The sequence below is a fragment of the Brassica napus genome, chromosome A4 (genome assembly GCF_020379485.1).
Source record: "Brassica napus cultivar Da-Ae chromosome A4, Da-Ae, whole genome shotgun sequence".
Taxonomy (NCBI): Eukaryota; Viridiplantae; Streptophyta; class Magnoliopsida; order Brassicales; family Brassicaceae; genus Brassica; species Brassica napus.
This window is the reverse complement of record NC_063437.1, coordinates 9,871,185-9,894,926: the sequence shown is the minus strand read 5'-3', so window position 1 is coordinate 9,894,926 and position 23,742 is coordinate 9,871,185. Positions and strand designations below refer to the sequence as shown.

General features: G+C 35.4%; 4 protein-coding genes, 1 long non-coding RNA gene and 1 pseudogene across 6 annotated transcripts; 2 read left to right on the top strand and 4 right to left on the bottom strand.

The window, feature by feature from the left end:
• Window positions 1–1,255: 1,255 nt before the first annotated feature.
• Window positions 1,256–5,336, bottom strand: LOC106446011 (anaphase-promoting complex subunit 2). Of its 2 annotated transcripts, XM_013887680.3 has the most exons (16): window positions 5,018–5,335; window positions 4,832–4,903; window positions 4,509–4,728; window positions 4,117–4,349; window positions 3,944–4,015; window positions 3,622–3,866; window positions 3,129–3,545; window positions 2,850–3,051; window positions 2,669–2,771; window positions 2,502–2,584; window positions 2,290–2,409; window positions 2,116–2,204; window positions 1,962–2,043; window positions 1,712–1,873; window positions 1,562–1,627; window positions 1,256–1,485 (listed from the first exon to the last, which is right to left on the bottom strand). In XM_013887680.3, the coding sequence occupies exons 1-16, from the start codon at window positions 5,228–5,230 to the stop codon at window positions 1,363–1,365; spliced, it is 2,502 nt and encodes an 833-aa protein (XP_013743134.1). In that variant the 5' UTR covers window positions 5,231–5,335; the 3' UTR covers window positions 1,256–1,362. The 2 variants fall into 2 exon arrangements, with proteins under 2 accessions (XP_013743134.1, XP_048633409.1); XM_048777452.1 differs by having other exon boundaries at window positions 2,669–3,051; window positions 5,018–5,336.
• Window positions 5,337–5,546: 210 nt separating this feature from the next.
• LOC106446012 (DNA-directed RNA polymerases II, IV and V subunit 6A) lies at window positions 5,547–7,205 on the top strand. The gene is made up of 6 exons (XM_013887681.3): window positions 5,547–5,680; window positions 6,086–6,119; window positions 6,188–6,360; window positions 6,706–6,757; window positions 6,847–6,914; window positions 7,014–7,205. The coding sequence occupies exons 1-6, from the start codon at window positions 5,643–5,645 to the stop codon at window positions 7,081–7,083; spliced, it is 435 nt and encodes a 144-aa protein (XP_013743135.1). The 5' UTR covers window positions 5,547–5,642; the 3' UTR covers window positions 7,084–7,205.
• Window positions 7,206–7,433: 228 nt separating this feature from the next.
• LOC106448260 (probable zinc transporter protein DDB_G0291141) lies at window positions 7,434–9,926 on the top strand. Its single transcript, XM_048777453.1, has one exon. The coding sequence runs from the start codon at window positions 7,547–7,549 to the stop codon at window positions 9,842–9,844; it is 2,298 nt and encodes a 765-aa protein (XP_048633410.1). The 5' UTR covers window positions 7,434–7,546; the 3' UTR covers window positions 9,845–9,926.
• Window positions 9,927–10,446: 520 nt separating this feature from the next.
• Window positions 10,447–11,733, bottom strand: LOC106448261 (annotated as a pseudogene).
• A 3,120-nt stretch (window positions 11,734–14,853) lies between these two features.
• On the bottom strand, window positions 14,854–16,539 carry LOC106394786 (thaumatin-like protein). The gene is made up of 4 exons (XM_013835344.3): window positions 16,459–16,539; window positions 16,140–16,367; window positions 15,440–15,666; window positions 14,854–15,244 (listed from the first exon to the last, which is right to left on the bottom strand). The coding sequence occupies exons 1-4, from the start codon at window positions 16,514–16,516 to the stop codon at window positions 14,990–14,992; spliced, it is 768 nt and encodes a 255-aa protein (XP_013690798.2). The 5' UTR covers window positions 16,517–16,539; the 3' UTR covers window positions 14,854–14,989.
• Window positions 16,540–20,248: 3,709 nt separating this feature from the next.
• LOC125607924 lies at window positions 20,249–20,864 on the bottom strand. Its single transcript, XR_007338990.1, has 2 exons — window positions 20,797–20,864; window positions 20,249–20,709 (listed from the first exon to the last, which is right to left on the bottom strand). It is a non-coding gene; the product is annotated as an uncharacterized LOC125607924 (long non-coding RNA).
• Between the last annotated feature and the right edge of the window lie 2,878 nt (window positions 20,865–23,742).

The window sequence follows — 23,742 nt, the reverse complement described above, 5'->3', positions numbered from 1 at the left end:
GTAACATGCTATCTTGGAGTTCCTCGTTCTGCACGGGTGTGTGAAGCTGTTACACAGTCGAGTTGGAGCGTACGAGGGCATCGAAGTCGCCAGTTTCATGACTTGCACTCTCGCATTCAGAGAGAGCCAGTTCCAGACATCAACAGAGGCAGCGATGTTATGCTATGGAGGCATTCTGATGAATCCTATAAGCCTTGTTTCTCTTCGGCAAAAACATGGGAACAGATCAGAGAAAGAAAACCAACAGTTTTTTGGAGTAAAAGTGTTTGGTTTGCTCAAGGAGTTCCAAGGTTCTCCTTTATAGTCTGGTTGGCTGTTAAGAACAGATTAGCTACTGGTGACAGAATGAGAGTTTGGGGGTTGCAGCAAGGTTGTATGCTGTGTGGAGAGCCAGATGAGACCCGTGATCATGTCTTTTTTGCTTGTCCGTACTCATTTACTATCTGGGATAAGCTGGCAAATAGATTGAGTGGGAGTAGGACTGATCCAGATTGGACAATAACTCTGCAGTTTGTGTCTGAGAATAACCTGCAGGTCATGGATAAGATTCTGCTCAAAATGGTGTTTCAAACAACCATCTATCATATCTGGAGAGAAGAAATGGGAGGAGACATCAGGCGGGTTTTCGCAGTGTGGATCAGTTGGTTCGTATTATTGACAAGGCGATACGAAACAGAATAACGTCACTCCGGTACAGGGCTGATCACAAGAATGCCGGCTTAATGCAGAGATGGTTTGTTGTTTCGGACAACGCCTAGATAGAATTTCTTTTTGCAACATTTGCCTTGTAAATCTTATAAAATGGCACTTTAGAGTCTTGTAAATGTTCATTCTTTTTACAGTATCAATAAATTTCAAATTTCATCAAAAAAAAATCTGTTTCAACCATTTAGATATAAATAACTAATGTAATTCATCATTAACATTTTTTTACATCACCATATAATATAAGATATTTAATATAACAATTACATAATCTATAATAAACATAATAACAATTTAAACCGAAAACGAACAATTCAAACCGAAAACGAACATCCGCGCGGGCGCGTGGGTCAAGGTCTAGTAAAAAGTTAAAGAAGGCTGCATTTTAGAGCAACCAAAGTTATGTTCTCACAAACTTTAGAAACTGAGTTTATAGGAAAACATATGAGAGCAAACCTTTAATATAGGGCTTGGACCAATAAGTTTTTTCTCTAGTTTCACTTGTGAACTTAGCTTAGTCGCTTGGTGCACTGTATTCTTTGGCTCGGGATTTCAGATTTTGATGTTAGAGAACTCATTAAAGGGACGACGAGATATTTTTGATACAAAGGACAAAACTACTTCATCATCATAAACACAAAATATAAAATAGTTCTACTACTTCTTTAGCAAATACATTCCATCTCTCAACTCTAGTTTCTCTTCAGCGACTAACCGAGAAAGAAAGCTCTGAAGCTGTTGCAGTGACTTGTCATAAGCAGGATCAGCTACATAGAACATCTACAAAGCAAAGAAAACAAAACAAACTTGTAAATTCAATGTGAGAAGAGGTTTGATGCCTTTTGATTGTACATACCTTGAGTCTGTTATGGATCCCATCTACTGCCATGCTACCATTTGTGAGCATTGCCATAATGAAGTTCTGAAAAACATTGTTGAGAATTTGTTTAGATTTTTAGGCAAAATGATAAGTAGAATAAAATTTGCCCTTAAGCATCATTAATACCTTGTATATTGTCGTTTCTTTGCGAAGCTGGTCTTCCACATAGGCTATCGATCTTTCACTCTCTTCATCACTCGCCAAAATCTCCTCGCTTTCGTTCTTTCCAGAATTAGTCATGGACTCAACAAGTGTAAACACATTGGCATTTGACTCTCTCAAAACTCCCTAAGTTCACAAAACTTTATTAGGTAGCTATTTCTTCAAACGAATGGCTTATAAACTTCAAGCATGAGACTACATCCACAAAATGTACCTGGCTTATCCAGAAGTTTACTCTTCGGTTTAATAGGTCAATGGGTATCCCAATGGCTGCAGCAAGATCTATAGAGGTCCAACTGAAAGATATACACGATTTTAGTAACATTGGAAGAAGAAATTATTCAAAATGGTTGATTCACGAAAGTTACATTTTCTTTTCTTGAAATTGCATGATAATGGCTGCATGTGTGGGGGAAACTGTGAACTGCATAGCCCTGTCTTCAAATTGCAACTCCAACTGAAATTCATCCAAACCGTTTCAAAGAGATTACATTTTTCAGTATCTGCTTTCTCTGGTAATCAAAACAAAACATGAATCATACCTTGACAGTGCCAAGATTTTTCTTCCAAAGTAGTTTACGAGGGGTCTTGATTTCGTGATATCGATTGGCATAATCTGATAGCAGCTTGTCAATAGGAGCAGGTAACTCTAGAGGCTCATCCTGAAAAATCCTCCTCCAATCAAGTAAATGGAAGCAATTATATTTATTTAACATATATGGATGAAAAATCAGAATGAAGAATATATGAGTACCTGAATTGGTGGCCAGAAGTTTGTTGAAAGTATTTTTGAGGTAAGAATATCAACAGACAGCTCACTCTCTACTACCTCAGCGCCTAAAGACAAGGATGAACACATATAATATTCAAACAGGAATCCACATTGCATGGGTAAAATTGAGAACAAGTTAGAAATATAACCTGTTTGAGATGTCTTTTTAATGTTAGTGTTCACTCTCTTGGAATCAATCAGGTCGTTCAGCATTATCTCACATCTTTGCATACTAGCTTCTCCAAAATGTATCTGTTGGCAACAATGGAGAAAATAGACCAATAGTTTGGCTAGATAAAACTCAAGAGTGAAAAAAGAAATGGAGTTTACCTTAAGAAGCTCGACAGTGCGTATCTCAGTTTCAATGTCATAATCAATCTTGTTGAGAAGCTTCTCAGCGAGCATGACACGATACTCGTTCACTAGTTGCTCACTAGATCCAATTATATCAACAAGCATTCCAAGTATGTCTACTTTCCTCTCACTGAGGCTACCTTTTGAAGGACCAGCCTCGAGAGGGTCCGGTTCCCATCTGAAGACAAAGCAGGTCAGACAAATCCAATGCCACGGAAGATGATAGAACAAGATAATATTCAACAGAAAGGATACCGAGATGCATTGATCCAGGCTTGCTTATCATCGGTGTGAAAATCATCATCAAACCCAACATTCTCTTGATTTTCTTCATCCCTCATCAACTCTTCAAGAAGACTATCCCCAGGGTTTCCGGAACCATTTCTATTCCCTCCGCTTCCATCCGTGAGCATAGTGACAATACATTTAATGGTGTCTTTCCGTCCGCGTAAATAGTCTCTGATTGGCTCAGCCACTGGTTCCAGAAACACACCAGATGGGTCTATTGCTCTAAAGGCTTTAATGGTCAACACATACTGATGGAATATATCATTTGTTGACGCACCAGCAGTGAGCAAACGATATTTCAGCGACGAGATAAAAGATTCGACTAGCTTAGAGTGCTGTCGGGTATATTCCAGACACTGCTTCAAGTCCTCAATAGCAGGAGAACTGTTGCATGAACAAAGTTTCCATCAGAGATGCAGACTTTTTTGCAACTTGTGGGGATAAAAGAAATACGAAATACCTCTCAGGATAATCAACAATGATCTCAAATAGTTTCGCTATCCTTAAATCTTGCAATGTCTCATACGCAAAATATTCAAGTAGTAATTTCCACCTTCCAATTCCTTGGGAAGGAGTCACAACTTTGGAAAAGCTTGGAGAAGGACAACAATCCAGAGGAGAGGTAAGGCCACATGCTGTGGTATCATAACTTATGGAATCACCAATATAACAAAGAAGCGCACTGAGGAACTGAAGAGGGACTGTCTGGAAAGAGAAATAAAATGTCAGGAATCGCCGAATAACCCAAATAGTCTAATGGCACAGTGAGAATCTAAGCGTACCTGAATCCATTCTTTTATTGGTCCCAAAACAGAAGTCCTGTAATCATCACCAGCCAGATCATGCACTTTCGACTGGAGATATATACACATTGCCAAACAGGACACACGTTACATTTATACTGACTACACATACAGTGTTTATAAGTCTCACTGATGCAGATGCATAAAAGTACCTTGAGAAGCAAAAAGATTGCGGAAGCATAAGCGTTTTCAGCCATAGAAGTGAAACCAAGGCTTCTAAGGTCACAGACCACCTTCCCAATGTTCTTCACAAACTCATCATGTCTTGAATATCCTTCATCAACATCCAAATCCATGCCATCACTCTCGAGTTGTTGGGCGTCATCTTCATCCATGATTGTGCTTAGCTCCTCCAGCTTTTCCTTAAAATAGCAGTGGAGTATTTCTAACAACATACATAATAAAGAGAGGAAATTCATGAGAGTAATAACTGAACATGGTCAAAAACAAGTGGAAGAGATATCAGGAAGGATCACTACTGCCCCCAATGGTTGTTTCATCGAAAATCAACAAAAAAAAAGAAGCCATGGAAAGATGTTTATACCAGGAAAATGCTGAGGGAGAGTAGTCATCAAAGTAGAAGACAACATTGACTGGAATCTCGAAAAAATTTGAGCTCTTTCAGCATCTGAGCTCAGTCTTTTTTCTTTAAACGACTGCAAAGCATGAACAACCATGGATATACACTTCTCATTATACTGCTTCTCTGTAGATATTTCTTCCAAAGCTTTGGACAACAATTGGTGAACCTCTTCTCCGCAATCCTGTCCGAAAAGCATCTACTTTTAGTCTTACGAAATTAAAAAAAAAACGAAAACTGTCAATCTCAGAATATTTAGGCATCCACCAAGCATCGTATCTACTTACAGTATGGTTCTTATCGCTGTAATCATCAAAATGATGCCCAAAACTCGATGCACCACTCTTGTCGAAAGCTTGCTGAAACAAAACAAGTGTCCGCATAAAAGATCATCACAAGACAAGAACCATACAGCACTAAGTTAAGAAACCGGGAAGCACAGAGTAGAATCAAACAAGGAAATTTTATACTACCTCGAGTGATCTTAGAAAGTGGTCACAAACAAGAGAATCAAGGCCGTAGTTGCAGAGAGTAGAAACATGAGACACGAACTCCTTCTCGACTGCGAAGTCTCCGGCGCCGGCAATGAGAGACTCCACGGTGGTGAAAAACCCATCGTAGCTTTCTGTAATTTCCCGAATCGCATCGTCCGATAGAGTCTCTAGATTGTACTCGAAAAGTTGCATCTTTTTTTAACTACACAGCTCCCGTCTTCGCGAATTAAGGATGTTTCACCGAAGCAAGACTCTATTTTGATCAGTCCCATCGAAACAAGTATTGATTCGGTGCCCAATTTGAATCAATCAATTCAATAAATAGATCGAATTTTCAGTCATTTTGTCAGAAACCAACGTCTAAACCGAAACGAACCGCAAATCAATCATCGGCTTAACCATTTTAAATAACGAACTATGCAGGCCTATGTTGGGCTTGGACGAAAATGATCCGAAAGAACCGGTTATGCATAAAGCCGGATAAGTAAAACCGCCGGATTAGTAAAACCGGAAATATAAAATTGCAATAACTCTTCCTCCTTCTATTATTCTCTGCAACAGCTCTTTAGGGTTTACGGTTTGTGCAATCTCTAAAGCGATTTCAATGGCGGACGATGATTATAACGAAGTTGATGACTTGGGGTATCCTCTCTTTCTCTCTCCCCCTCTATCGGTTTCCTATGCTTGTACTAGGTCTCGCTCGATTTCAAAGGGTTCAGTTTTCTCCTCGAAGAATTGTAAACTTCTGAGAGAAATTAGATTAGTTATCGTCAATATTGAAACTTGTCCATTGGCTTATTCGATGAACTTTTTTTGTTTCAATTGAATGCCGGTTGATATATAAAGAGGCTATTTTTGCGACTGCTAAATTTTTTTTAGAGCTCTTGATTCACAGAGATACTTTTAGTGTTCTTTACAAAAGATAAAGTTTACAGGTTGCTAAGTTTTGATGCTATGGTTAAACCCCATTTATCATGTTGTTTTCATTTGGTGGTTCAATTTGTTAATGTTTGTCTTGGCTCTTTTTTTTTCTTTTCTTTCCTGCAGTTATGAGGATGAGCCAGCGGAGCCTGAGATTGAAGTAAGTTGGAAATTTTCTTCCTTGGATATTGCCAGCTAGTTTCTGATTAGTTATTTTTTTATGAGTAGGAAGGAATAGATGAAGATGCTGATATGAAGGATAACGACGATATCAATGGAGAGCCTCTTGAAACAGAAGACAAGGTCGAGACAGAACCTGTACAACGTCCTCGGAAAACTTCCAAGTTTATGACCAAGTATGAACGTGCACGCATCCTCGGCACTCGTGCTCTGCAGATTAGGTCTGCTTCTGCCCTTCTTCTGTTGCTATTGCTTCATGTCTCTCACTCAAGTTATAGAACTTGATGAGGGGTACTTATTAATACAACTCATGACAGTCTTTGTTCCATGTCATATATTGTCGTTAAATAGGTTTGATAATGTTGATTCTTTTAATGGGCACTCACTCACTTACTTACCCTTCACCTCATATCTTAAGTTTGTTAATAATTTATCATCATGTGGTGTAAAAGCTCGATGAGGGCACTCTATTCAGCTGAGATCAATCTTTGTTCTGTTTCGTATAACCGTTAAGTTGGATCGAGAAGTTTGATTCTTTATGCTGCTGTTTTTTTTGGCTGATACAGCATGAATGCTCCTGTCATGGTTGAGCTTGAGGGTGAGACTGACCCACTTGAGGTGCTTACTACTTTACTTGGACTCACTTTTTCTTTATCCTTGTTTGTTCTGGACCTTTGTGCTAAACTTTTATGATATTGGCGTATAAGATTGCTATGAAGGAGCTGAGGCAAAGGAAGATACCCTTCACTATTAGACGTTACCTACCTGATGGGAGGTGAGTTTTTACACGTTAGTCATTATATTGATGATGATTCTTCACTTTGTTCACTTGACATATGTTTCTTTTGTTGTGTTTATAATGATTCTGAATTAGTTTTGAGGAATGGGGAGTTGATGAATTGATCGTTGAAGACTCGTGGAAACGTCAAGTTGGTGGTGATTGATATAAATCTTGTTATATTACCCAAATATTAATATGTATTGTGCAAGAAGCTCGTTAACTTATGATGACGGTTGATGAATTCTCTGCTATGTTGCTCCAAAGTTAAAATGTAGTTAACCGGCATGTTTACTTTTTGCCATAACCGACAATGGAGGAAAAGTGAACCGGAAATATAAAGACATCTGATTAGCAACTAGTATATTCAAAATATTGTCGGCTAGTGCCTATATTACAAACGTGTTATGTACAACTTAACTTGGTCGTTACATCTATAACATAATGCAAACAATTCGAGTTCAAAATTGAATTTTGGTTTTTGGTTAACTTTTAAATTTTTTGTTCCGGTTATATTCGGTTAACTTAAAACCAAACGGTATAGAGATTAAACCCACCGAATCAGAAGTACAGCTTCCTGAAACTCTCCCGGCGACTCAGAGCAGTAGAGTCAAACTCCAGCTTCAACAATGGCGGACCACCACCACAATCATCACCAACAACATCGACCAAATCGTCTTTCATTGCCTGCCCGATCAATCGGAAGAGCTTACCCTTCGTTCCCATACACTCCAACACCAACCCCTTCCAAAACCCGAACCAGATCGATCCATGGAACCACTAGATCCTCAATCTCATTTCTCCTCCTCATCCTCTTCTCTTTACGATCCCTCTACTCTCTCCTCCCCTTCCTCCGCTCTTCCCCTTCCTTCTCTCTCTTCCCTTTCACCTTCCTCGTCTCCCTCCTCTCGTTCCTCTTCTCTCTCGCCTTCACTCTCTTCTCTCCCTCCAAGAAAGACTCGTTCCTCCGCCACAACCGCACCGCCTTCTCGATCACCTTATCTCAAACGAAGCTCATACTCGCGAAATCGGTGTTTCTAGCGGTCGTCTTCCTCCTCCGATTCCAAGCTCTCCGCTACTGCAGCGCAGCCGCTATGATCTTGGCCGAGCTCTCCGGCACAGTCTCCGCCAGAGTCTTGTCAGGCGATCATGGATCATCCAAGGTTCGTGGGTTTTGCATTTTGTTCGCTGGGCTGTTGCTGTTATCGATCAGCTGGGATCGTGTAGACTGCTTCCCTTTCTCCTCGTCGTCTCTACAGAACTGCTTGAGAATATGGCCTATGCTGCTTCCGTTTCTATCTGGCTTCTTAGGCTGCTACGAGAAGGTTTCCATGAACTGGGTCGAGATCAAACAGCTTGATCAGAAACGGGTTCGTTTGATAACCTTGTTTCTAACCACCGTGTTGCTGTTCCCGCTTGCTCTCTGGAGCTTTGTTGAAAGTGATGAAGCTGGTGTCTCCTTTGGGAATCTAGGTTGGCCTTTAGCTAACACTGTTGTGTTCGGAGTACTCTTGAGTGAGAGTTACAACGACGATAAGTTGAAGAAAGACTCTGAGAGGGAGTTTCTCGTTACGTTTCTTTGCACTATTGTTTTGGAGCTCTTCTACTTTCCCGAGCTTTCTCTTTGGGGACTGTTGCTGTGTGGTTTCTTGCTTTACGTTGCGGTTAGAGAGTTAGACTCTTCGGATTATCAAGAGATTGGGATGGAATCTCCTGAGTCGTTCTCCGCCGTGTTTATGAAACCTATCCGTCATATTTTGAGTGAGAAGAAGTCTAGAAAGATTGCGCTTTTTCTTCTGATCAACACTGCGTATATGGTTGTTGAGTTTGTGGCGGGTTTCATGAGCAATAGTCTTGGACTTATCTCGGATGCTTGTCACATGTTGTTTGATTGTGCTGCTTTGGCGATTGGGTTGTATGCTTCTTATATCTCTCGTCTTCCTGCTAACCATCAGTTCAACTATGGTCGTGGGAGATTCGAGGTGCTTTCTGGTTATGTTAACGCGGTGTTTCTTGTTCTTGTTGGAGCTCTCATTGTGCTTGAGTCGATTGAGAGGATCTTGGATCCTCAGGAGATTTCTACTAGTAGTCTTTTGGTTGTCTCGATTGGTGGGCTTCTTGTGAATGTTGTTGGGTTGATCTTTTTCCATGAGGAGCATCATCATGCTCATGGTGGAGGATCTGGTTGCACACATTCTCACTCCCACCAGTCTCATAAACATGAGGAGCATCATGATCATGATGATCATCAGCATCATTCCCATAGCCATAAACATGAAGAGCATCATGATCATCATCAGCATCATTCCCATAATCACAAAAATGAGGAGAGTCATGACCACAACCATGACCATCATCATCATTCCCATAGCCATACTCATGAGGAGCATCATGAAGACAACCACAGCCACGGGAACGACCATGGCCATCATCACCATTCTGATCATAAACCCGCAAAAGGTGAGATCAAGGAGCATCACCACATTGACCATAACATGGAAGGGATCTTCCTTCATGTTTTAGCAGACACCATGGGGAGTGTTGGAGTTGTGGTTTCGACACTCTTGATCAAATACAAGGGATGGTTAGTTGCAGATCCAGCAAGCTCGATCTTCATCTCCATCCTCATCATCGCTTCAGTCATTCCGTTGCTCAGAAACTCTGCAGGGATTCTACTGCAGAGAGTCCCCAAGGCTCACGAGCACGACCTGAGAGAAGCCATGAGGAACATCCTCAAGACGAAAGGCGTTTGCAGTATCCAGAGACTACATGTATGGAGCTTCACGAACTCAGACGTGGTGGCTACTCTCCATCTCCTTGTGTCAGGTGATTCAGATAAGACGGATACTAAGTTGCAAGTCTCGCATTTGTTAGAAGATGCAGGAGTGAAGGATTTGACTTTGCAGGTTGAATTTGTTAACTCATAGCAATTTATATAGTTTTGAGAGTTGTCACTGAACACATAAACATCTAAAACTTGTTTCAAAATAAAATGTTTCATTGCAGTTCTGTGGATTTTCATTAAAGACATGACCACATATGAATAGTGTAGTAAATCGAACAAAAAGTCCGACTTCAAAACTTCTGTTCTGCAGTTACATTATGCGTAAAAGCAATGGTGTTATAGCTATTACAAAGTGTTTTTTTTTTTAAATCCTTTCAACATTGCAAGTGAGAGTGAAGTGTAAACTTTGAGTATTTGTTATAAACTTCTAAGTTTCGTGTTCTGTTTTGGTTATATAGAGAGTGATAGAAAAGTAACATAGATCAGAAGCAAATGATTTGAAATTTAATTCTGTTCAGAAAAAAGAAGGATCTTCTGTGACAATCAACGAGAGAAATACATATCACAATGTTTCAAAATAAATTGTTTTTCATTGAATTTCTACGAGTTTTCATTAAAGATATGACCATGCATTCATAAATAAATAGTGTACTAAACCGAACAAAACTTCTGTTTTTTTTGCAGTTACATTTATATATATATATGCGTATTCAAAAATAGAAACATGCAGATGCATAAACTGCTTCACTCTCTGTGATCATCAGGTAAATTGCTTGGAATCTCAGAGTTTTGGTTAGTAATGTTGGAGCTAGAGAGATGGTAGAGTAGACCCCTGAAGTAGTCGGCTCCCATAAACATAGCTTGAAGACATGTCTGGAAAAAAAAACTTGAGAGAAACTAGGGTTACCGACCATGTTACCACCATAAGGGTCTTGAAAATCAAAGCAGAAATCATCTGGAAGCATGTTTGGGAGACAAGGATCTACAACGCTGAAGCTGTTGGTAGTATCACCCATACACAACATGTTTTGATCAAAGCCATAATTAAGCTCATGCTGCATCAACTGATTAGGTTCTTGTAGCTCTGGTGGGTGTGCGTTTGAGAGCCAAGGATGTTGAACGTTGTTGATGTTACCCATACACATCATGTTCTGATCATAAGTACCGCCATAAAGCATAGAGTGATAACGTAACGCAGATTCTTGTACCGTTGAGTAATCAGAAACGCAAAGATGTTGAAAGCTGTTGTTGTTCTTAACATTAACACAAAGCTCCTGATTTTTCAACACAGACTCTTGTGTGAACTGGCTAGGGTTGAAAGAATGTTGACGATCCTCCAAGTTTGCCTTTGCCGCAAGAAAACGACGTCTTTCTTGTAACGTAGAGTAACTTAGTTCCAAGGACTGAATGAGTTGGTTGATTTGGTAGGGAGAGTAGTGATGAGAGATTGGATACTTTAATTCTTCAACATTCCTCTTCGCCTTCTTCTTGAAACTATTAATCATCTTCTTCTTATCTTTCATCTTGTTGAGGAACTCGTAAAGATTAATGCTTTTCTTGCGTCTCTTGTCTTGGTCTAATTGGATGTAGCGGAGAGCGAGGGATCTCACTTTGTCTCTGTCCTCAGGCCATGTCTTGAGTTCGCCGTCAGGTCCGTAATGAATGACGCAGGCTTCGATATCACAGAGAGTAGTAAGCTCTTGTGCTTTCTTGAATACCGTCAAGAGTCTGCTGTTCAAACTCGTTGCAGCGAGTGAATAACTAGAAGAAGAAGAAGAGCACTTGGAACTAGGGGAAGGACGAGGTGGTCGCATGGTGGTGGCTTTCTCAAAACACGCTTTATTTTTCTCGTACACGAAGAAGGAAGAAGAAAACAAATAAAATTTGGCGTAAGAAACTTTGTGAAATTGGTGTGTGATATATTTATAGATTTTTATTTGATTGTGCGGTGAATAAAGGGAAAGATTTACTTCAGAAGATTATTTAGCCGTTGAGGTTTGTGAGAAAAAGGAAAGATTTACTTGAGATTATTTTACCCTTCACTCTCTCATTAGTGAAACGCTAATGCCATGTGCATTAGATTTTGTTTTTTGTTTTTTTGGTTTTGATAGATTTTTCGCATAATCTCTCGGTTGAGTATAATATAGTATTACATTTTATTATATTATATTATATTATATTATATTATATTATATTATATTATTTGGTGTATAGAATTTAAATGTGGTTTTAGATATATTATTGCTAAATTTCATCAAAAATATATTAAATGTTAAAAAAATATAAAGATAATTCCATTATGAATATAAAACAAACAATATAATATAAAACTAGTGATTTTTCCGTGCTCATGCACGGGTATAAATATTTATAAAGTAAATAAACTATAATAATTGATTGATATTTAGTTTTAGATTTAAATAAATTTATAATTTATGTTAATAATACTATATTACTTTAATTAGACATATGATTTTAGGTATGTTATATTTAGTATTTTTGTTATTTTACCTCGATTTAGTTATTATTTGAATATATTGGATTACATCTATTTCTATGAATTTAACTATGATATTTGTTATTCTAAATTTATTAATATTTTGATTAGTTTTTTTTAAATAAATGTTAAATTTTATTCAAACAAAAAACCCATTTGGTTTACATTTACATGCTTCATATATAAGAAGAGATTCAACTATACATTTCTATAGTCTAAAAAACTTCTATAGACTTGAAACTAGTCTTGTTGAGAACCAGAAACTGAGTCCATCTACCAACCATGTGCGATCTTCTCTTTTAACTGAAGCAAATCTGTTTCTATTTTTCTCCATGATTCTGATCAATGTTGATGTATTCAAAGGCTTTTCTCCCCGTGCCTTCTCCCATTTCTCTCCATCCATATACCATGAACTACCGTTTGGAAAATGTATCTCAGTGTGAACTGTCTCGTGGTGGTTTGATTCACAGATATCAAATCCATTATCCTTCTCCAATTTTTCGTAAACTCATTTTTCATCACTCCTTTTGCAAGATTCTCCCACACTACTGCTGAGAATCCACACTCAAAAAACAAATGGTTCCTTGTTTCTATCAGTTCATCACACAGAGAGCAAGTAGTGCTAACAGGGCCTCCCCACTTCATCATCCTATCTCCCGTAGCTAATCTATTATGCATAGATATCCACAAGAGAAATGCAAATTTTGGAGTTGCATACCTGAACCAGATCCCTTTACTCCAAGTGCACTTAGTTCCTCTTGTTCTCAACAACTCCCAAGTTGATTTCGTAGAGAACTTATTCTTGAACTTCTCATCACTTGTTTTCCACATTCCAACGTCCTCCTCGACTGATGCCGCCTCTTTCCATTTAGTAATCTTGTCTTCCACCAAATTTAGTAGTGGGATTCGATGTTTTCTTCTACGGTGGTTAACTACATCCCAACCATAGCATACTTTCCAATACCCATATCAATATAACCCCTCGTTTCAATTTTGATTAATTTTCTTATTTGTATTTAAGTTGGTTGTTGTCTTTGATATATGTAAATACATTTTAATAAGATAATAGTCCTGTTCGTTTGGTTGTCGCAGGTTTCGGCGTCAGCGGCAGCGTCAATAAGAACAGTTGTTGTTCGTTTCGCAGACGCTGACGCTGCCGCATACTATGTCGCGACCGTAGGTTTTATCGGCGTCAGCCGCAGGACGCGGCGTTCGGACGCGGCGTCAGACGCAGCTTCCTGCGTCAACGAAACGAACAAGAGTTGACGCAGAATGTTGACGCTGCCGCTGCCGCCGGTACCTGCGGCAACCAAACGAACAGCCCTAATGTATGACTTAAGATATATTGTGCTAAGAATGAAATAAAAAATAAACTAAAGTGTATGATTTCAAATTACATAAATTAATATAAAGATAATATTATGAAGTTGCATATGCATAAATTTTACAAAAGAACTAAATTGTAACAGTTGGTTAACATTTTATTTTCATTTATTAATATGTTTTGACTCAACCTATAATTTATACTTATAAAATAAATAAATTATCATTCTAAAATCATATATTCTTATTGTAGTTAAATCTAAGACTGTTTGAAAGTATGTTTAAAAAAATAATATTATTGTATTGTTTAAAATTATATTTTAAAAGAAATAGTATTTATTTTTTTAGTGTCAAGATTATATGTGTGAAGTTTTTGTATGAGATCACATTATATAAAAATATATTGTTCATCTAAGAAAAAAATATATAAAGAAAGTATTTTATTAATTCAAATTCTATTTTATGTTATTTAAAAATATGTCTTAAATGGAATATTACTATTTTGTAACCTTTCCTTTTTAATGAAAAACATATTATAAATACATATATTTTCGTTTTTAAACTTTATAAATGTTTCCTTTTTATTATATATGTTATTTGGAAATTTTTTAAAAGGAAACTAAATAAAAATAATAATAATAGTATTTAAATAGAATATTTTTTATTCATTAATAGTATCTCAGTAATAAACCATCGTTATAATTAACGTGAGCGCAACACGTATGAAACTGACTTCTCAAATAATATTTTAGAGATATGTATACATTTTAATGGGACCATTGATTTACATAGAATTTTCTAACATATTATTATCTTATTATTTTATCGATTTGCGTCAAATTTTGAATAGGTTCAGATTGAAACCGGCGAAATTTATTAATTTATAGAGATTATTAATTTATCGAGTATTAATTTATAGAAGTTCTACTGTATTTATATGTTTGGTTTGTTTCGATTTGTTGAACTTTAATGTGGGTTAGTTTATTTTGTTTTGGGATTAGACCATGTCTTACAAAATACATTCCTATTTTGGCATCAAATTTGTTATAAAATAAAATCTCCTTATTATTTTTCCGCAATATATAGAGATTGCTATTTCTTTTTAGAGAAAGAAACAGTTTTATATATTTAGAAGAAAATATGATAATGCTATTTTAAAAGAATGCATTACTCTATTTAAAGTTTTCCTGTTAATAGAAAAACACATGATCTTAGTAAATGATTTTTGTAATTGCCTGATTTAATTTTACATTGCACGACCATCACCATTTCCGAAAATATTATCTAACGGTACATCTCACATTTCACATTCCGTTAATATGCCCAGGAAATACATATAATCCGTTCATAATCATACTTTATACTGGTTAGCAAAAATCATAATTTATACTAAATCAAATACATACTTCTTGTGTTGTAAGTAAATACATAGAGTATCTTCGTATAGTATTCTTTTGGAGATTTTTTTTACGTGGAACTGTGACCCCAACTTGACGGACAAAACGTGATAATATATTCTTTGGCAGCGCAAGAGACCAAAGGAGGAGGTGCGTCATAGGCATAACTGTAATAACTGGGACATGCTTCTTTAAACAACATAGAGTACGTAGTTCGTTTGCACTTATCCGGCGTTCCGTACGCATTCCGACAGCAAAACCTGTCGTTATCAAACGCTAAGCAAGCACTCTTGCATGCCACGACTCGTCCTTCTTTGTTCACAACCTACAGAAAGGCGAAAATTAAAAAGGTATCAATATTTCAAAGATCATAGATTATATTTGAATTAGGTAAAAAGAAACGTCTCCTTTGGTCAAAAGGTCGCCATTTTGAGGTAGCCAGTCGAGAATATTTTTCTGTTTTAGATTGATCATTTTAAATATCCCGGGTATGAAAAAAAAATGTAAGTAAGAAGTATACCTGTAATTCTTCGGGACATGTGGTTTTGAGATCTCTATGGCAACCAAAGATGGTGCATTTGGATGACATGGGCTTGGAGGTCACTGTGACCGGGAGATTATAACCGTCCACAAGACTTACATCATAGAAATTGAGTTTCGATTTGTCTGCTTGTACCGCAATTTGGATAAGTGTTGCCGGTGGTTTTCCGATCAACCCGTTACACTCCAAACGTCCATCACAATCACCTAAGATTCGTTGTAATACAACAACAATTATACTTCTACAAACATTATCTTATCAACCATCGTCATGTCATTTATATGGGATAAAATAAATGAAAAACACCTCCGAAAAAAACTTTTTTTACGAAAAGAAAATGGTCTGTTCAAGCATAACTATGAATTGTATGACTTTAGATTTGTTATCACTACTAAAAACAAAAATAAAACTAAACCACCTAATGAGATATATCGGATTAACTCTAAGGTATTAATGTAAACATTTGTGTGATCAAAATGCTAGTTCGGTAGAATACTCAACATAAAGGTCTGAATGCTGCTCAGGTATTCAAGTACCCAAAATATGTCTAAAACACACTATCATCGTTTCTTACGCTCCATACGTTGTAACCATTTCAAATAGAAATTTTGCTTTTAAATAAATAATTTAATTTTTTTCATATGGTCTATGACACAAATATAATTAAAATTACAGTTACCCGTTTCACAAGCTTGATTCCAATTTGAAGTGAAATCACAGCCGGTTCTAGCCCAAATACGACCATTCCAACCCCAAGGAACATCAATGCGTCTGGTATTTCCACATGGCAGGTAAAATCCACCGGATGATAGCACCGGCTGGCCAGAGTTGGGGGCAACAGCCGGCCAAATGGGAAATGGGCATTTATTTTGCACATAGAATGTTACTTCATGACATGATACTTTACCTATGAACATATAGCATTGATCATATATAGTCATTACTCATGATAAGATCAAAAATACAAACAATGTGTTTTTTTAAAAGGAAAAAATTACCATGTACTATACAACCTATAATGAAAAGATGAAATAGGGAGCTAGATTGGATTCTCATTGGCACTTTCGTTGGAACTTGGCTGTATCATTAACTGATATTATTTTGAGTATTTATAAGTTACAAGATATGTGTTATAGTTTTCAAAAACAATTTATGTTGTTGTCGATCGTAAATTATGCTTAAAGATTAGATTATGGGTAGAGCTAAGGTTTAATCTTTTAAGACACGGGAGTTGATGTCGCTTCCGATGGTATTTAAAAACTTTTGACTAGTACAACGTTCCTTTTACGAAAATCAATGGAACGATGAAATTGCAAGTGTTTTGGGGGTAATTGGATTCTTACAACAAAAAGAAAAACTAAATTGTAGTTTTATGAATTCGACAACCATATATAAACACCCACAAAAAATGTTTATCATTGTAGTTTACAAAAAAAAATGTTTATAATTGTACTGTTTTTTATTAGTACTATATCTTATCTATTTTTAGTAATTTTATTCATTAACATTCTTTTAGAAACAGATTGGATCGAATATAACTAGTGATATGGTAATAACATCAATGATAAACCAATACATTATCAAACTCTAATATAAGCTAAATACTTTATCAAATATCAGTAATAAACCGATACAAAAAAAGTAATAAACCGATACTGATGTTTCAACCACTATTTTTAATCAGAATGTTAATTAACACTTGAACTTTGGAGCTACAAACCGATACACAAACCAAATTAATAAAATTGTTAACTGCTTTTTCTGCATAATTTTTTTCAATATAACCAATAAATATACTTTAATATGCAAAGATTTGGTTAAACTATATGTATACTGTTACTGCATGAATGCATTCTGTAGATTAGGCAATCAGTTTGTAAGAAAGAAAATACACAATACTTACGTAGGTACGTTCTTTGGAAAGGCCGCAGGCCAATCTTTGCATATTACTATGATTTCATGTAAACTTTATCCGTTGTTCACTATATTCCATTAAACAAAAAAATTGTTTTTGCCACTCTATGTGACATAGTGGTTTGTGTTAGTGTTATTGTTGTATCAACAACATCTGACTTCAAATCTGTAAAATGTATATTAATAGCAAAAAAAAAAAAGAAGACTAATCCTAGAAAATTATGATCTTCGGATAAATAAGCTTAAGGAACATGTAAATTAACCCTTTAATAACACAACCAACTACCTGCCTTATAAAGATCTACGCCTAACTGCATCATCTGAGCCGTCATATGAAAATCCATTCCTGACCAAATTTACTTGCACCATGTTGAAGATTCCTTGTAAACATTTCTTCTGTAGTATTGTCGGTTATCGAATCGTCTATGTAATGTTTCTTATAAATGTAATAAATCAGCGTTATTAAAAAAAAAACACAACCAACTTTAAACCACTAACCTATAAGCGCCATTGCTATCGCATAAATATACTATTAATTATGTTAAAATTTGATCTCTAGTTTACAACGCTACTTGTCATAAGCACTGGCATTGAACAACATTTTACATTTATAACTAGAGTAAACCCGCCCTACGGGCGGGCGGAAAATTAAATAATTTTTAAAATTTTTGTTTTAAAATGATTATTTTATCCAGGTCATTATTTTTAAAATTGTTTTCTTTCAAGTCAGTTTTGTTACTATTTAGTAGGTTTCTAATACAATTATTGTGATTTTTAATAATATTGTATTATATTTTTATTATGTTAGTATATATATTTTAACTTATTTGTTTCGTATAAATCAACTAATTTCATTTCTTCTATCTTTGTTTGTTGTCAGACTATTTTATATTTTTTTCTTTGTTCGATTATGTAAAGACATATTTTTATTTTCATATCATTATTAATTTAAATTAACTATAATTTTGTATATTTTATTCATTATATAAACTACTTTCATAATTATATTTTATTGTTTATAAAATTTAAATTAGTTTTTAGTAATATATAATTTAATGATGCATATAATTTTCTAGTATATATTATGAATATTATTACACCTTTGCTATATTTTTATCTGAATGACATAAATAATAAATAATAAATCTACATATAACATTTAATTGCTTTTTATTTTTAAAAAGTTATCATGTATGATTTTTTGCATATTTATTAGGTACACATACGTGTTTTAAAAATACTTTCATCTATTTTTTTTTAAAATGTGTATTTGATTGTATATATTCAAATTTACAATATCAAATTAAATATTTAATAAACTTAACTAATATTAAATAATTTTCAAAAATAAATTAAAAGTAAACAATTTTTTGCTAATATTTTTTCATTTTTATTATTAAGATTTTGGAACAAAGAATATTGAGTATTAGATATTGGCTTCAACTTGATTTAATTAGTTATAATTTGTGGTAGGGACGTTGATAAGCATGTATAATACTTTTTAATAGATAAAATGTTGACTTTCGGTTAATAATACATTTGATGTTTGTTACAAAATTTCATAACTGTTTTCTGTAGCTGATAAAAAGAATTATTGTACATTTTTTGCGTAGCATATTCATTTATAATATAAGATAATTGATATTTTTAACTGTTGGAAATGTGTTAAAATTTAATGTTTTAATGTTTTCGATGGTATCTTCAGATATTACATTTTTCATAACAACTTTGCAATATTTTAAATCAACACAGCACATATTTACTTTTAGCAAAAAAAAAAAAAAAAAACTTTGCAATATTTTGTATCATGTACATTCTAAATAATTTATTTGCCGAATCTTTAACACTCTTTATTGTTTAGAAATCTTATCAAATAAACATTGTTTGTTATATACTTTTATTTTTATTGATAATATTTCAACGCTACTTAGAAAACTATTGTTTCTTGCATCTAGTGGAGTTTTTTTTTCCATTACTTCATTTCCTTCCAGTGAGCATCAACTTCGACTCTTTCACCATTATATAATAACAATATACTCTTACACAGCTTTGTAAGCAAAGAATTGTATAGTATTGAATTGATAACCACCCGACAACACTCCCCTTTGCACTGTCACCACAGCGATCCGTAGGCCCATCACCGCCAGGAGAACACACAACAAAAGAAAGTCTTCCAAAGGCTGTTTTGGTGTTTAGAAACCGGTCTGAGATTTGCAGCTGAAAAATCTGAGAATCAGAAACCAATAGCTAAGACTGTCTCTTACAACCCAGCGTGAGCAATCACATTCTTCACCTTGCTCTCCTTCAACATCTTCACAACTCTCCAGAAATGGCAGATTAAAACCAATCTCACCTCTCTTAGATAGTTTGCTCTTCAAGCTACAGTCGGAGAATATAACTGGACACAAAAACAGAATTCCATCTACTATATTTTCTGTCCTTTTATGACATTTAGACCTACACAATATCTCTGCCTGAGAACTTTTCGGTATAAACACTGCACCTCCAATATATTTTCCAACACTAAACTCCTCGTGGTTAGAAACTTTTACACAATACTGCAACTCAACTCGGCAATGATGGCTTCTGTGAAATATGGAGCTGGAACATGACTGTGCTACAACCTGCTTTCCTCTTGCTCCTTTCAGAATAATAAGAGCAGGAACGTGATGGCATTGATGCTTGGTTTGAGCCAGACTTACCATTAATAAGACGGTCATAGTTTTCGTCTGTCCAAAGAAGTGTACACAAAACATTTTTTGAAAGTGGCAGTGTATTATAAGTTTGTCTTTGAAGAGATTGTTCAATAAATTTGTGGATAGCTTGGCTGTGTGTGATTCACAAATATATTTAACAAATAGAACTTGATTCCTGGATGATAAATAGTCGTTGGACTGAACTTGATTAGTGAAGTGAATAGAAAATGATGGAAATAAGATTAGTGCATAGAATGTGTTCCGTTAACACTATTTTGCAAGTTGAAGTGATCAAAGCAAATAGAACTTTACCCCTAAGTAACAAACCAAATGGGAGACCAATCTTACAATCTAGAAGAGCTTTTGACACCTCGTCACATGTTACATTCGGTGCTCTTAAGAAGATTGCAATGTTCAGGTATTTCTTGGATCAGCCACCATGTTATAATTCTTGGCCAAAGGCATCATTGACGTTCAGACAGGTTCCTTTGGAGCAGAACTTTCTGAATTCCAACCAAGCAGACGCTCCATCCAACCAAGCTGAGTACATTCCAGCAGCTGAGAGGGACGGTGATGGTATCCGCAGACATGATTAAGATTTAACAATAACTATGGAAGCTCTGTATGTTGAGAGAAAGCCTGCATAATAATTTGATTGTCAATAACATGCGTTTGAATGTGTGGAGAGGCTGACGTCACCACACCGACAATAAGAAAGCATGTTACCACGGCGCAGATGTCGTCCCAAAGAGATGAAGATGAAGTGAGTCGGTGTTGCCATTTAATCGGCTTGCATCTCTCATGATTTTGAAATGGGCCTATTATTATTGAGATCCAATATGTATCAAAACCGTAATTGAAAACACCAGCCCACATCAAGCTTTAATGAAACGCAGAGTATAACATGAGCACGAACACGTGTCGCATTGTTAGAATTCGATTTAGTGACGTGGCAAGCTGAGAAGAAGAGAATAGTCTTCTTTATAGTATAGAAGATGCTATTTACTGGAATTGGTTGAGAAAAAAATTAGATTACTTTATTTTCGTAGGTTTGATTATCTTGTTAATTACTAACGTATTTCATTTTCATTTTGGCTTTGACTCTTGAGGATTTTGTATATAGATTATTATTATGTATCCCTAATCTAGTTTATTTTTACTCTTTTCTCGATGAAATATAAATTAGCATACTTTCTAGCTTTGATGTTTATTGGAGTATGTATTTGTGGTATGTTTTAATGGTGCTTTGTATATTTACAGTTAAGTTTTCTAAACATTCGTTCGCCCAACCATATATTATTCCCATCTTCAGAAAATGACAATACAATTTCTTTCAAATTCTTATGATTTTCTTTTGATCAAGATAGTTATTACCTTTAAGAAACCACAATGTAACATAACTGTAGCTCATTAAACCTAGGCGACAGATCCAGCTTTACCTAGAATTTTGTAAGAGCATATTCAACTTTTTTTTGTCAGCGAGCATATTCAACTTATTTATTTTAATTATACACTATTTTCCACTTCACAATAGAATAAAATAGGTTTACTCCACAAATAGAACAATAAAAATTTTGATGGTTCATTATTATATTTCCAGCTTCAAAATAGAAATAGAGTTAGAGTAGAACTCATTTTCAGTATATAATTACTTTTGAAAAAATAGTTTTATATTAGAAAAAATGCTTTAAGACACAAATAAAAAATGTAAATCAATTTCCAAAATAAAATAATCATCAAGGTTTGATGTTTATTTTTGTTTGCCTTGCCTACATAGTAATCTTTTATTACTAGGAAATACTCTAAAGAGACATCACAAAAAAACGTTGAAACTCAGCAAACTACTAGAGGTCCAAACTGGCATTGGTAATTGTGTTTTTAAATCAGGTTTGATATACAAAGTCTAAAACTACTTTTGATCTTATTTCCCAAACTCTGTTTTCTCTCTTTCTTTCTTTATTTATTCATCACTTTATTTATCTAATTTTAATTCATTATTTATACTTATCATTAAATTGTACTACATTTCATATTTTACTAGGATGACTGCCATACGAATGGGATATACTTTACTTGTGATCTAGATTATTATTTTTTGTATGATTTTGTCGTTTGTGTTTTAGGTTTGCATTTGTAAGAGATGTGTGAGATAATGATTATATGTGATAAGATATGTTTTGCTTGTTTACAATAGTTTTTTATATTGTCCAAAAAAAACAATAGTTGTTTTTATATAAGGAGATATAGCATTAATATGCTGTGAGGGTTTCAAATGGTCTTCATGTGATTTTTTTTTGCAAAAATTTATGTGATTTGTAATATTTTGGGTTCGGAAGGATTGGGTTGTGGGCAACTTTTGTGTATGTTATAAGAGTTATTACTTTTTATGTTGAAATCATAATCCTACGACATGCTATTGGAGCGGAAGTAGTGATTATTTGAAGTTGCATTTCTTAGAAGTGACTGCACCAGCAAAAATTATCAGCTCTCTGTTATTTCATATATAGAGAGGATCCCCAACAGGGATTGCTCTTGCTTCAGCAATCAGGATATGATTGTATGCGCTTCACTTTGACAAAGAACATATTGCAGAAGCAGAGTTCAACTGACATGTATCTGCACCTTCTGTTGATGTATCCATACAGTTGCTCAATCTTCTGTTCAGTGCATCACCGAGAGATAGAGCTTCTCTAAATTCCTTCTCAACATAACCAGCAAGCTCTCGTGTCGGAGCCAAAACCAAACAAAAAAAGGTTCTTCCCACACTTTTCAGACATCAAATCTTCATAAAAATCATATAAAGTGTGAATATTTGAGTCTTCGAATATGCAAGTACAATCATAGGATTGACAAACTCGTGTTTAGAGTAGACCTTTTTGATTCTGTCAATGACATGAATCTCAAAAGCAAGAGTCTTTCTAGTTCATTTCTTTACCACGACCTTATATCTTTGGCTCAAGCACAACTCTTTACACAAACAACAAACATCAATATTTAGTTAAAAATCAGATAACTTTCAATCGACCCCATTCCAGAAACAAGAGCTTACGTGAATAGGAAAGAGTTTCTGAATTCCTCTAGCACTCAAAGCTTCAAAAATCTCCAGAGACATCTGAGACTCACCTATCGCTAACCCATCACCGATGTTGCTGCTACCAGTTGTTACTCTTGTGCGAAGCAGCGTTATCTTGAGCCGTGAATCCGGCTCGAGAACCCATCGAGGCTCTGACTTGGAGGGTCAGATTTTCATACCAAAAGGGTTCGAAACCTAGAAAACAACGCTAGGTTTGACATTTATGGTAGATCAGAGACTATAGGGGCAATGGCGGCAGATGGAGTAAGGTGCGGAAAAGAGTGGCGTTGTTGTTATTAAGCTTTAAAGCATGAACTTAAGAATAACCGCTAATGGAGACGTTAAGTTTCTGGGAAGAGGAAAAAGGAAGAGACGATACCACTACGAAGAAGGTGGTTTGATAAAAGCTTTGTTTGTGCCGATAAAATTTATACGAATGTAGACGTGTAAGGCTTTTGAAGCCCAAATAACACATTAAAAAGTGGTGATGCACAACGATAAAAGCCCATTGAATTTCAGATTAAACGAAGTGATGTGTTTTGTTCTCTTGTGACACGTGTCACACCCACATAGTTCGACTTTCTGACCTGGCGCAGAGG

Bases quoted from the DNA above. Each gene is read 5' to 3' on its own strand.
- LOC106446011 (XM_048777452.1), bottom strand. From the start codon at position 5,230: ATGCAACTTTTCGAGTACAATCTAGAGACTCTATCGGACGATGCGATT. The intron at 4,904-5,017 runs GTAGTATAAAAT...GTTTTGTTTCAG, and splicing joins ACTTTCTAAGATCACTCGAG to CAAGCTTTCGACAAGAGTGG. The intron at 2,205-2,289 runs GTATGATTCATG...GATGAATTTCAG, and splicing joins AAAATCTTGGCACTGTCAAG to TTGGAGTTGCAATTTGAAGA.
- LOC106446012 (XM_013887681.3), top strand. From the start codon at position 5,643: ATGGCGGACGATGATTATAACGAAGTTGATGACTTGGG. The intron at 6,361-6,705 runs GTCTGCTTCTGC...TGGCTGATACAG, and splicing joins ACTCGTGCTCTGCAGATTAG to CATGAATGCTCCTGTCATGG. The intron at 6,915-7,013 runs GTGAGTTTTTAC...ATTCTGAATTAG, and splicing joins CGTTACCTACCTGATGGGAG to TTTTGAGGAATGGGGAGTTG.
- LOC106448260 (XM_048777453.1), top strand. From the start codon at position 7,547: ATGGCGGACCACCACCACAATCATCACCAACAACATCGACCAAATCGT.
- LOC106394786 (XM_013835344.3), bottom strand. From the start codon at position 16,516: ATGAGAATCCAATCTAGCTCCCTATTTCATCTTTTCATTATAGGTTGT. The intron at 16,368-16,458 runs GTAATTTTTTCC...ATATGTTCATAG, and splicing joins TATAGGTTGTATAGTACATG to GTAAAGTATCATGTCATGAA. The intron at 15,245-15,439 runs GTATACTTCTTA...GCCTTTCTGTAG, and splicing joins CATGTCCCGAAGAATTACAG to GTTGTGAACAAAGAAGGACG.